The sequence below is a fragment of the Sorex araneus genome, chromosome 1 (genome assembly GCF_027595985.1).
Source record: "Sorex araneus isolate mSorAra2 chromosome 1, mSorAra2.pri, whole genome shotgun sequence".
Classification (NCBI taxonomy): domain Eukaryota; kingdom Metazoa; phylum Chordata; class Mammalia; order Eulipotyphla; family Soricidae; genus Sorex; species Sorex araneus.
Window position 1 is genome coordinate 261,916,100 of NC_073302.1, and position 14,433 is coordinate 261,930,532.

The 14,433-nt window shown below is 32.7% G+C and overlaps 1 protein-coding gene across 1 annotated transcript in view; it reads left to right on the plus strand.

Annotated features, from left to right (window-relative positions):
* The first annotated feature begins 653 nt into the window (after nt 1–653).
* LOC129402166 (60S ribosomal protein L7a-like) overlaps nt 654–14,433 on the plus strand; it is a 40,438-nt gene continuing 26,658 nt past the window's right edge. The window contains exon 1 of the mRNA XM_055127552.1: nt 654–817. Within this exon, the coding sequence (XP_054983527.1) occupies nt 654–817 (164 nt within the window). The remainder of the gene's footprint in view (nt 818–14,433) is intronic.

Sequence of the window (14,433 nt, forward strand, 5' to 3'; positions counted from 1 at the left end):
ATAGTAAATCCAAGAAAAAAAGCCCAAGAAATCATCATAAAGATGATGATAGAAGAAATCCCCTGCTTTTCTCCCTGTGGAACAATGAAAAAGGAGCCATAAGGACTAAGGTTGAGAAGTTTAGAATTTGGTGCTGAGAGTGAGACACCCTTGTAGTTCAGAAACAACACATCATTCACAATGTGGGAACCTGGAATATTTTCACACTTTATTGTATTAAAGGTAGGTAGAGAGAAATACCTAGATACTTTCATTCAGCGTGAGGAGCACAAAGATTGCCAGCTCTTCCTGGGTCTAGGAAGCAGGAAAAGCAGAATTACTTTAGAGTTATATGTTATATTAAAAAATTATATTTGGGGGCTGGAGTGATATCACAGCTGGTCGGGCATTTGCCTTGCATGCGGCCGACCCGGTTTCGGTTCCCAGTATCCCATATGGTCCCTTGAGCACCGTCAGGGGTAATTCCTGAGTGCAGAGCAAGGAGTAACCCCTATGCATTGCCAGATGTGACTCAAGAAGCCAAAAAAATTTTTTTAATGAATCACCATGAGATACAGTTACAGACTTACAAACTTGGATGATTGCATTTCGGTCATACACTGTTGGAGTATCCATCCCTCCACCAGGCAGGAGGGATAGTGGAAATATTCGTGATGGAGAATGAGCTATATGTTCTTGGCTCAAGTAAAACCCATGAAAGAAATGATTGTTCAGATAGACTGGGACATAGTGAGGATGACAAAAAGGAGATCTCCTTAGATTACTTTTACTACAATCTTCTTCTCCTGTCCTCTGACACTGACATTGATCTCATAGCGTAAACGAATCAAAGAAAACTATGGAGGTCCTGATACTAAATCCTAGAGAAGACAGTCACAAAATTGACCTCCACCAAGCATATTCAATAATACTGACTGAATCTCTGTAAGCTCTTCCTCTATTCTAGTGACATGACTAGAATACTAAGTTTTAGAACCTATAAATCTAAATCAAATAAAATCAAATAGACTTGTACCTCTTTCTGGGGCATGAAGGCAGGCCACTGTTGTTAGTTCCCAAGCCAGATTGTAATTAAAAATATTAATGCAAAATTGAAAATAACAAAGTGGGCAGAGAAGTCAAATACCATATCACAACTTGAGGCACAGAATAGTCTCCTATCCCAAGGAGAGTAGTCACCAGCATGCAATTCAAACATGTGCAAGTTTATACTCACTAGAACATAGAATTTACATTTGCATTTTAAGGAAATTCAAACACATAGAAGAAACCTTAGAAAATAAAGTAATATAATGCTAGAATTCTTAGAAAAAGAAAATCAAATAGATATAGCAAAACTCTGAAAAAATATAAATGAGCTTAGAAATAAAATTAGTTTGAGAAAATAAAGAGTGAAGCATAAAATAAATAAAAAAGAACATGGGGCTGGAGCGATAGCACAGCGGGTAAGGGTGTTAGCCTTGCACATGGCCGACCCGGGTTCGATTCCTCCACCCCTCTCGGAGAGCCCGGCAAGCTACTGAGAGTATCCCTCCCACATGGCAGAGCCTGGCAAGCTGCCTGTGGCGTATTCAATATTGCCAAAAACAGTAACAAGTCTCACAATGGAAACGTTACTGGTACCCGCTCAAGCAAATCAATGAGAAATGGAAATACATTGATACAGTAATACAGTGATGGGTCTCATTATTGATATTCATTGTGCTAGAAGATTCTATGAAAATAAAATAGGCCAGATGAAAGAATAAATCAGTGAGTTGAAAATAGCAATGTGAAAATGAATAAAGTGGAATGAGCGAAAAAAAATACTTAAAATTAAATGACAAAATACTCTAAGAATTCTCTTATACAATAAAAATAGCTACAATAGGCAAGTATATTAAAAGGGATATAGAATTTATTAAAGAAATAACAGTAGAGTACTTTATAAAAAGTGGACAGGTTTAAGTATGCAAGCCCCTGAACCAACAGAAAATCTATGAAGTAAAAAGAAATTATCACGATACAAGGTATTGAATCATCAAAATTTTTAAACAAAGAATATTACAGATAGCAGGTGAAACAAAACAAAACAAAGCAAAAAGGTATTACCAGACTTTTGTCATAATTTTCTACATAAAGTGCAGACCAGAAAATAATTAAATGACATAATCAAAATGTTCAAACATTAATAAATGTCCAAATATTATATCTTCTAAATCTATTGCAGATGAGGAAGAAATAAAGCCTTTACAAACAAAATCTGAAGGAATCTGCCAGCACTAGAATTCTCCACCAAGTTAAAGTCAATAATTAAAAAAAAATAGAATCAGAATACTACACTCACATGTAGTAGTGAATCCTCATGTAGTAATAATCTCCCAAAATGTAAATAGACTCAACCTAAAACCAGGCCAAAGATCAATATTAGACTGGAACAAATGTCCTTGTTCACAGACCTAAAGGACAGTTTATTCTGTTCACTATTCACCTAAAGCTTAACCCTTATTTTGATTAGGTTTAAAGATAAAATGGAGTATCCTTCAAGGAATCAGTCCACATGGAATTTTATTTCTATTTCTTGCACCTACTGATCTACAGCACACTTCTTCCTATAAGAAATCCTCTTCTTATGATCATTTAAACAATATAGTAGCTTTGATGACATGTGTCTGACATTTTCCAACTTAACGGCTTGTTTCCAATAAAATTCTTTACCCATTAAATTTTTTTGAATTTTATTTTTTTATAAAGTAGCTCACAATATTTGATTATACTTAATATTCAGACACCAATCCCACTACCATTACATCTTCCCACCATATGTCTTGACCCATTATTGAGTCTGTCATTTGATTGGCGGTTAATGGTCAAAAGAAACAAGCCTTCAAGTTTACAAATTCACAAATGAGACATCACTGAGTGTAAACAAATACTCATAAAACAAAAGTCAACTGCATACTGCATACAGAAATTTTAATAATTTATGAAGATAGATGAAAGTTAAAGGGATATAAACTGCTATTATCCCAAGCCAATATAATATTGTAAAAGACAGAAACCACTATGCTTATATCAGATAAAATAAACTTCAAGCTAAAAAATATGACAAGAGTCAAAAATATATATTATATAACTATGAAGAAATCAATACAAGAAAGCATAATAATTATTACTAGAAACATAAAAAAACATTCAGTCTCTCCAGAATATATGAAGCAAACATTAACAGATTTAAAGAGGGAGATCGATAGGAACACTGTAATAATGGAGTATAAAACCCCACTTAAAACAACTGACTGAATTCAGACAGAAAATCTTCAAGAAAATAATATCTTTAAATGATCAATTTCATAAGATGGACTTAAAGATATTTAGAAAGCATTTTTGTCTCCAAAAACTAAAACATGTAGTCTTTTCAAGTACTCACAGAACATCCTCAAGAATATACCATATGTTGGGACATAAAATGAGCATTGATAAATTATTGAAGAGTGAGATCATACCATTCATCTTTTAAAGTCATAATTAATTAAAATTAGGAATCACCTGAGAACACAAAGGGACAAGGTGAATTATGGAGGAATAAAAGAGTGATCCTAGGTAACTAGTAGGTCAATGATGAAACCAAAGGTAAAATCCAAAACAGCTGAAAATTAATAAAAATAAAAACACAAATGACCAGGATTTCTGAATTTCAATAAAAACACTGAGGAAAATAGAAAACTACACAGGCCTATTTTAGGGAATATAATTCACAAATTTAAAAGTCTGAGATTACATATAAAGGTGATAGAAAATAAAGAGAAAACAAAATAACAAATCGGCAGTTAAAACAGGGCCAAAGGAATAATATGGCAGGAAAGTTGTTTTCCTTGCTTGTGCCTTACCTGGGTTTGATGCCTTCTACCACATGTAGATTCTACCACTCCCAGATTCACCAGGAGTGATCCCTAAGCACAGAGCCAAGAGTAGCCCAAACCGCCATAGAATTTGGCCCAAGAAACAAAACAGAAAAAAAATTTTATAGAGCAGAAATTAATGAAATAGAAGTCTAATAATAATATAAAAAATCACCTATCTATAAACGTTATAAATACTGTATCACTGTATCACTGTCATCTCATTTCTCATCAATTTGCTCTAGCAGGCACCAGTAACTTCTCCATTGTGAGACTTGCCATTAATGTTTTTGGCATATCGAATACGCCACAGGTAGCTTGCCAGGCTCTGCTGTGCAGGAGAGATACTCTCGGTAGCTTGCAGGGCTCTCCAAGAGGGACAGAAGAATCGAACCCGGGTCGGTATCGTGCATGGCAAACGCCCTACATGCTGTGCTATCGCTCCAGCCCAATTTTATAAATAATGTACATTTAATTAAAAATAAACAAAATATTAAAAATAAAATTTATTATCATGTATATAACTTTGTTATTATTATGGTCATTTAAGTTTTTCTAATTTTTTAAAGGAGATCACATAGTTTCAAATTAAAATGAAAATATTAAGCATAATAGAACTGTTTCAATTATAAAATAGCTTTTCTGTCATCTAGTCATTGCCAGATTTTTCCCTTATATATCTATAATTTATAAAAGATGATATTCTTCTATAATTGTATAAACGAATGCACTTTCAATACAATAAGATTATATCAATCATAATCCTTAAGGAAAAAGAGAAACAATCTCTTCCTATTTTTAATATTCTGAGTTTGCCTTCTCACGATATTTTCCTCATTTCTCACAATATTTTCCTCATTGGCTGCCCCAACTCAAAAATAAAAAAAATGTTTATAAACCTAGGTTTTAGTTATTTACTTGAGTGTTTGCATTCCTCTTGGAAACTTGTCATTTTATCAGTGCCTGTGAAGCTGTGTTGTCCCTTGGTTCAGAATGCCAGACCCAAGAGTCTGATGTTGTATTTACTGCATGAACAACAACTTAATTAAGTGTTGCTTTAGAAACATCACCCAGAGCTTTGTTTCTGGTATTGCACTCAGGCATGTATCACACTGTTTTGACATGTGCATTGGGAGATTTGCTTTGTACTTAGTCTTGTTTTTGGAAACTACCAGTAAAGACAGAAGAAAAGAATAGTTATATTGCTGGAATAAGGAGCAATCTCTTAAATCCTAGAAAGTGACCCTAAAGGACACATGCAAGACCAAACTTTTCCTCTGAGAATATTCTTAGAAGATTGAATTTCCTCTCTTGACAATGATTTACTTCACAGCAGATATTTGCATGAGTTATAAAGATGTTTAAAACCAAATGCATTGATATGTCTTTTATTTAAATTTTGATATTTACTTACCTAAAGAACATACTATGCCATAGACCTAAAATTGATGTATTGATATCAAATTACTATTTATTATAATAAAATATACATTTCACTGTAATTTACTATTATCAAACATGGAAAGGCTATAAAAGATAATAATGTGCTGCTACATTCTCTTCTGCAAAGAAGTGTTACAGTCTTTACATTACTTATTTGCTCTGAAAATACACCTGAAAGTTAAATGGATTAAATGTCTAGGTCTTAAAGCACAAGAATAAATTTAAATTAATACAAGATTCAGGTATGGAGAGATAGCACAGCAGGTAAGGTGTTATTCTCAACTGTTCTAGACCCAGATTCAATTCCCAACACTACTCAGAGTCCCCTGAATTCTGTCTGGTATCACATTCAGGAATAAGCCCCGACCACAGCCTGCTGTGGCCTCCCCAATAAGCAAACAAATAAAGTGAATGAAAGTTAAAAATTTTAATCTTGGGAAATAGGAGTTTCCAAGTACAAAAAGAAAGAAGTGATTTTTTTTTTCAAATTCAGTGAAGGGCCTGGAATCAAAGGACAAGATAACCAAAATGAGCACTGAAGGAAAGTGCCACAGAAGGACATAGAACACTAAAGAGTGATGATATACAGAAAAAAAAAGTCTATGTAATTACATTTATTTCATTAGGTTGCTTTTATCTTAGTAATAGTTGGTATTCAAATCCACTGATAATTTCACTAACCCAAAGGTAGTTTAATATATGGTCTATAAACTGATGCACCCAACTTGATTATCTACATCCTGCTGATCTAAGCGAGGAACCTCATATTCACTCTTTCTTGTTATACAAATTACTCAAAAAGTTAGTAATACATGGGCACAGATAGCTAGAATACTTAAGTATAAGTTAGAAAAGAGATTATTTAGCAGTAGAACTGTAGCACTGTCATCCCGTTGTGCATCGATTTGCTTGAGTGGGCACCAGTACAAAGAAAAATATTCAATTCTTGTGAAAGGATTTGGCTTTGAAAAAACTATGTTACTCATGCTGTGACTCTGACATGTGTCTGAATACATAGGCTTCTCACTTCATTTCCAAAATCATTAATAATTCTTTAAATAGAGTCATTTACTGTTTGTTTTGGAAGCCCCCACACATAATCTCATTAATTACTCCCAGTCTCAGAATTTTATGATATAATGCATCTTTCCCTCATTCACTCCTAAATATAGGACTTATGACACTGTTTACTCAGCTTGGGTTTTGATAGTTCGGTTATGGGTACTCAGCCCCTTTCTTCATTTGCTTCTGTAAAGCCTTGCTTCTGTGAACAAAATCAAGCAACCTCAACTTTGAAGCATCTTCCTTTCTGATTCCTCATCACTTTTCATTCTGCAGACTTGTAGATTCTGATAAGTCATAGCTTTAGTTTATTTATAACTTGTAATGAGCCACTCACTGAATCCTATCAGTGTCCCTGTGGTGATACCTCTTCAATTGATGTTTTTGAAGTCAAATACTGATATTTTTTCTGAGTTTCAGATATATAAATGTCGCAGAAAAATATTTATTTCACCAGGTAACTTACATTCTGCTTATTTCAGTAGGATTTTACTTATAAATACCTCAATATAATATGTAATGAACTAAAATTAAATTGCTTTTCTACAAATCAATTTTTCAGATTTGACAAATCAAATGCACGGCAGAGCCTGGCAAGCTACCCGTGTGTATTGGATATGCCAAAAATAGTCACAATAAGTCTCTCAATGAGAGACGTTACTGGTGCCCGCTCGAACAAATCGATGAGCAATGGGATGACAGTGATACAGTGATACAGTGACAAATCAAATATTTTCTAGAAAGAACAGTCCAATAAAAACTATCAAAATTTTATATACTTAAGGAATTCTTGAGGTTCACTACTGGAATTTATGGGACCATCTCAGACATTGGTGGTAATAAGTGATCTGATAAGTATATTATGCATTAGGAACTGTTGTAGATTACATATGTTGTGAAGAAAAAAATATGTGTGAATTTTTAATAAAAGTATGTTTTATCATATGATGGATATTATTTGTTGAAGAAATAGCTCTCAGGGTAGGAGAGATAGGCAGTAGCATTAGGGTCTTTGCATAAGAGTTGACCGGGATTCAAGTCACAGCACTGCATATGGTTTCCTAAGCATTGCCAAAAGTGATCTTTGAACAGAAAGCCAGAGAACCTTCATCTGTATCTCTTGTGGATTTGTCTCACACTTTTCAATTGACAGCCACTATTCTCTTGCTCTTATAACATGAAGTGATCCTCATAGGCCATAGATTATGTTGAATCCAGGAATAAAATCCCTCCAGGCAACACATTTTTATAAATTCTAAAGTATACTTTATTAGCATATAAATTGAAAATAGCAACTTTGCTCAGGTTGTTTAATGAAAATCACCTCTTAGTACAAGTGAAAAACTATTTCCTTAATCCTGGTTGCTTAAACAACAACAAAAACTACTTATGTGATTACTGCAAAAAGTGACAGGAGACAGGAAATCAAAGTGATAGCTGAACCAATCAATCTTTAGAAAAAAAAAAAACTATGTTAAATCTGGGAAGGTAAACAGACAAATACCTGTGTGAAAGAAGCCTAGCCAATAATGCTCTTTGTGTCAAGGTCTCTTGAACAATAAAGACTTCTCGGTGTTGAAGTCCATTAGGCAGCAACCTTATTAAACACAGCACATACAATTAGCTCTAGGTGACTACCTTTCGCCTTCTCTCCAGTGACAATGCGAAGGATCTTCAATTTTCCAATAAAAAGTGATATGGTTTGAACAAATCTTCTTGCTATAATTTCTCTCTGCTAAAGCCATTCCTAGAAATATTTTTAAACAGAGGTCCGCTCTCATATAGATATCACCTTATTTTTCTACTCATATAAGAAGTACAAAAATTAAAGAATAATCTATTTATTAAGGGCTTTTGCCAAAAGTTACAATTGTTATAATACTTTCCCACAAATAGGTAAAATTTTTGAAAGTGTTAATTAAAAATTTATGTCATGCTCATTTTTATTGATCCACTTGTATTGAGAATATGTATTAAATTAAATAATACATCTCAATTTAGTTGAAAAAATCATTCTAATGTGCAGTCAAGAGAGGAGGGAAAAATCATTCATAATATCATTATATGTGAAAAGATGGGAAATTAAAGTGCACTGGTTTGTATGATTGTGTGATCTATAGTAACAACAACAAAATTTCTTCCAGATAATTGAAGCTGTGATTCAAAAGAATCTTAAAAATTTTTGAGACTAAGAAGAAAAATGGATGATTTGATAGAAAATATATGTAATATTATTGACACTAAAAAGTATCATTTTTAAATAATTAATATGTTGAATAGTAGTATTGGATGACTTTAGTTTTTCCTAGAGCATCATTTTTGGAAATAAGAAAGATTTAAAAGGCTTGATATAGAAAACTTGCCTGTTTTTCTTTGACGGACCACAGACTTACCTAAAAATATATAAAATAAGACATCAAAAATAAAACAGAAATTTATTGTAGCTTTAGAAGGTTATAACAAACTTCACAATTTATAATCTAATCTGTATAATCTTAGCATTCCGTTAGGTAGTAGTTCCTAGTAAAAAGTCTCACTGGATAAAATGAATATTCCAGAAAAGCAACATGCTTTTAAGACTGTGAAACTCTATTGATGTGGAACTCTATTGCCAATAACAAGTTCTAAAGACCACCTGCATTATGGGATATCTCCCACCTACTAGCAACATTTGCCCTGAAAAAAATATTCATTTTCCCACATATTATGCTACTGGGTTGCTTTATATCTACCAATTGTGATTCAATCTAGACATCTTATAAAAATACTTCACAAGAAACTTCTTGTATATATCCTAACTCCTCTTTGACTTGCTTCCTTATCAATGTTATCTCACAAGGAGTACAAGAGTTCCATTTTGGTACATATATTAAATTGCCATGTTTTTAGCAGGACACTGCGTATAACTGCTAATAGAAATGACATTCAGCTCCCTCAAATCATGTTACTCTGGTTCATGAATTTGTAAGACTGACTCTTACAAGCATTTGTGCTTTACTTCCTCAGTCTATTATCTTTCAAAATGCTATTTATCACAATACATTTCTCTCATCTCAAGAAACTACCAAAACTTTGTCTTTGTCAAGGGACTCCTTGTTTATATTTTTTCCTTACATATGTTCACAGCAACTTGAGTTCTTTTTAATAATAATGCTTAGACATACATATTTATTTTTATAAACACTAAATTCACTTCATATCATGAAGCATAAATGAAACCAACAAGAATAATAAATCATGGTTGAGACAAAAATGTAACAAGAAGTACAATATTTCCTGAGTATCAACCTGAAGGTGATAATGATAGATATCCTTCTCTTTCTCCTCTTCTTCCTTCTCATCACCATCATAATCAACATCATTTGGTTTTTGAGAGACATCTGACAGTGCTCATGGCTTACTCTTGATTCTGTCTCACGCTCACTCCTAGGAGGACTCAGGGACTATCAGGAAAAGAATTGTAGATTTTTAAGATATGGGAAGGGAAGGGAGGAGGGGAGAAGGTGGGTGGAGATGGAGGGAAGGGAAGGGTGGGAATAGAAGGGGCAGAAAAGGAAAAGGGAGGGAAAAAGAAAGAAAAGAGAATAGATAAGGGAAAGGAAGAAAGGAAAAGGATAATAAGGAAGAGAAAGAGAAGGGTAAGATGAAAAAGGCAAAGAAAAGAAAATAAATAGAAAGTAAATGAGAAAAGAGAAGAAAGTAATAGTAAGGAGTCAGAGAAGAACAAAAAAGGGAAGAGAGAAAAGAAAAGGATGAGACGAGATGAGAAAGGACACGAAAAGGAAGGAAGAAAAAATAGGTTTTTCTAGCTTCACAGAACTTTCTATGTATACCCCTACGTAGGTCCATATAAATAAAAAGAACTGCTCTAATAAAAATGTAAACTAGCAAAATTTAAACACTTGTACTGAATTAGAGGAGCTTTTAAAATTTGCAGACTCAATTGTTTGATCTTCATATATTAAGGGACATCAATTTCCACATAATTATTTCTATCTTGATAAAATCTTTGAATTGGTTTACCACAACAGATTATTAGTTGAAAAAATACAAGGTAGATAGTTCTAACACAATCACTTTGCATGCTAAAATGGTTTTTAAGTTCTAAATCATGAGATAAAATTTTCTTTAAGACCTGAAGAAGATATCGTAAAAATCCAAACCATATTATTTGTGTTTCTAAATCCAGGTGTTTGTTTTCCTGGAACTGAAATATGAATCTCTGCCAAAATGTCTTGTGTGATCCAAATATCTAAACAATGTAACTGATGTGAGTCACAAAATGAGATGTAGAATTGGAAATGAAAGCAATAAAATGTTGTATTGTTGCTATCATTTGCTAATCAACATAAAAACCGTAGAGTATAATTGCATTTATATGGATAAACAAATAAGCAGTTAATGAATTGATAGGTTTGCATTATAATTCCATCGCAAAAACTTACTAAAATGATGAAAATTCATATCATTTGTTTGGACAAGTCTGGTGGTCATATTAAACTGTACAGTAGGGAATGTTTTCAAAGTTTTATGGTGTCTTTTATACTGCTTCGCATTCTGATTTTGAGAGGGACAATTGCCCTGGAGGAGAAATCCTTCAGAAAAAAGAAGAGAGGGAACACAAGGACTCAGGGAAAAAAAAAAAGTTTGCAACTGCAGAGAATGATTAGTACAAGGAAAAGGAGGAGGAGACATCTGTTGGTGAAATGATTTTTAGAGATAATTAAGTGCATTCATCCAGAAATAACACATATTATACATCGTTTGCAGGCACACATGGCTTTACTAAAAACAAGAGAGACTTTGAAAGGCCCACAAAAATAATCAGCAGTTTTGATCCGATGTCACCAGAATGTCAGCCCTCCTTGTTTTCCCCACCTCAGCTCCCTAAACCCTTTTCACAGTCAATAAGAGTTTCATTGCAGTGGTATGCATACTATTTGCAGATGCAAGCTTTGTTGGGAAGAATTGACAGAAAAGTGTAGCTTGGTTCCTGTATGTATTAAGTAGCTTAAATTAATATCCCATTTCAATCTCCTGTAATTTAATTGGATTTGGAGCATCTCAAAGGTCCATGTATAAAGACTATTAGTGTTCCAAATAAATGGATGCATATTTTTTTAAAGCACAGAATAAAGCAATTGACCTGACAGTAATGATGATTTTAAAGGCTTAATGAAAATTAACCTCAGGAAAACTTTGGATTTAGCTTTATTCTTGTTTATTTAATATTCATACATAATAGAATTTGTGCTTCTTTTCACTATATGTGATGCCTTCCTGTACAGTTATGGAAACATTTGTAAAGTGTCCAATGTTGGTTCAAAATGTAGTTCAAGAAACAAGAAGGAACACAGTAAAATATATTTTAGGAGCATGCAGATGGATGCATGCTTTCTTCGTCAAAGAACTCTTATTATTTAACTTTTTACTTATAAATCCAAATAAAATTTTTAAGTTCTTAAAAAAAAGCACAGAAATAAAATTGAGATCAACAGTTTTTTATTCCATTGATAAACTACAAAAATAAAAGCAACTATTTCCACTTAACTATTTTGATATTAAAATATTCTCCAATATAAGTTCTGAAGATAACTCTGTTTTCCTTTCCTATTTCAACATTTCTCCCTTACTTTATATTGTACCATGTTGGCATTTATTAAAATAACAATTTTTAAGAACAGACCTCAAAGCATCTATTTTTGATTCTTTTCAATTAGATTACATTTTACTCTACTTAATTTCTTCTAATTGTGAAGTAGTTTTTATATAATAAACACATAACATAAATTATAGTAAATTATTTAAGATGAGCTTCATCTATGGTAACAAAGTTACTAATTCAAATAAAGATAAAATATTTCTGGATTTATCTTTGTAGTCTATTTATATCTACAAGAAAATCTCATGATTTCAGGTTAACTGCTATTTTATAGGTGTCAAAGGAAGGTGGTATCTTTGAAATGCCACAAAGATGAAAGAAGGTAAGTCCTTCTCTTTTATTTCATTATAACTGAGAAAATTTTTTCCAGAAGTTTCTAAGAGGATCATATATTGTTAACTAGAATTACTCCATAGAGCGCATCATATACTTGTTTCTAGAAAGTCAAATTAGACTTATCTTCATTGCTTACCTTTAGTTTAAATGATATCAATTAGCACATGATTCTCTCACCAAAATAATACAGGAGTTCTAATATCAAATATAAAGGATATGTTGCTGGTTTTATTGGAATATCACCAGAATATCCTATACCCACACTCAATTATTCACAATGATCACTCTTCACCTTGAACTATATTTATTTTTATAGCACTATTATATTCATTTATAGCATACAAATAACTTTACAGAAGTGACCACATTGGGAAGCATTTTTTTTAACTTCACATTTTGCTTGATTTAATGGTTTAATTATAATATGTAATCAATACAATTGCTTGAATGAATTAATATATAATGTTTTGTCTAGTGTGTGGTTTTCCTTTGTACAAGTTTATTCTTTGCTATGACTATATTTTGTTCCCTAACTTGATAAAATATTTCCTGAAACATATTTTTGAAATGCTTGTTCCTGAGGAAAAAAAAAACCTTCTAAGTGAAGTAAAGGAAGTAAAAATTCAATTTTATTCTTACAAAACTCAAAGAGCTATTTTTAACCTATAACTTCTACAACATGAATATAACAATATAAACAAAGATGGAACATGTTTAATTTTAATAATTTGTTTGCTAAATAAATTAAGTGGGTAATAATTTTAGATAAACTGCTTGGACGCAATTTGATTTAAAAAAATCAGATAAAATATAAACACCAAATGTCAAAGATAACTTTTGGGTTTTGCCATTTGTCATTAAACTAAAAGAGAAAATAAATTTAAAACAAAAGATGTATTTTGTACTTCATAAGCATTCTATTACAAAGTAAAACAAATGTGGGTTTAAAAAAAAATCATTTACTGTTCATTTTAGCATTGAAATTCAGGGTATTACTTCTCTACCCTGAACTTTTTATACCAGATTTCTGGTACAAAACACATTTTTTCACACAAAATCTAAGGAACAAAATTTTACACATTGGTCTTTAACAAACATGTTGAGTCACAGCTACATCTGAAGTGGTATATGCTGGCTATAAATTGTCTGGAGAGTTCAATTTAATAGTATTCATCTTGTAGTGAAGACTTTGATAAAAATGCACCAAACTCACAGGCTTTACTCTTTTCCTTTTGATTTTGCACACATAACACTTATTCAGTTTAATTTTATATCCATGGTTACCAAAATATGGTCTCTTTACAATATCCAGCTACAGAAATATTTACACATATTTTGGGGGGAGTTGGTTTTGGAGTCTCACGTGGCAGTGCTTGGGGCTACTCCTGGCTCTGTAGTGGGGGAATCACTCCTAGAGGGACTCAGGGGACTGACTATAAGAGCGATTGGATCCAGGTTAGCTGCCTGCCTCTGTACTATCTCTCTAGCCCCGATAGTTAGATATAGTTTAAGATCCAGAGAGAATATCTTTTTTTCTACTATAGGAAGCCTTTTTTAAATATGACTCATCATGCAATATTTCAATATAGCAATATACTTGTGCTAATATGTCTCCTCAATCACAGTTACTGTTGAACAGTGCTCATCAAATATGTTGAAGTTGTGACACCCATGCTATGTCCACCTCCAAAATGATGCAGTTGGCAATTATATATCTAACTAAACTGAGATTAGAACATGTGTAGAGCATGACATATTCATGTAAGGAAGACCCAGAAAAAATATTGAGAGAAGAAGTTGTACAACAGAAAGAAAAGATTGTGAATGAACCACAAAAAGATAGAAAGAGCATCCCTGTAAGTTTTGAGGAAGCTTGGTAAAAGCAATTAGAATACTGGCTTCTTTAAGAGCAGAATCTGTATTTCTAGTCAGAAAGTGTCAAAAACAAAAGAGAGAACTAACTCCAACCAAAAAATATTTCCCGCTCCATTACCACTTGTTTTTGGCCTGTCAGAGACTTTCCGAGTAGCTTCTGCCCTTGCACAAACA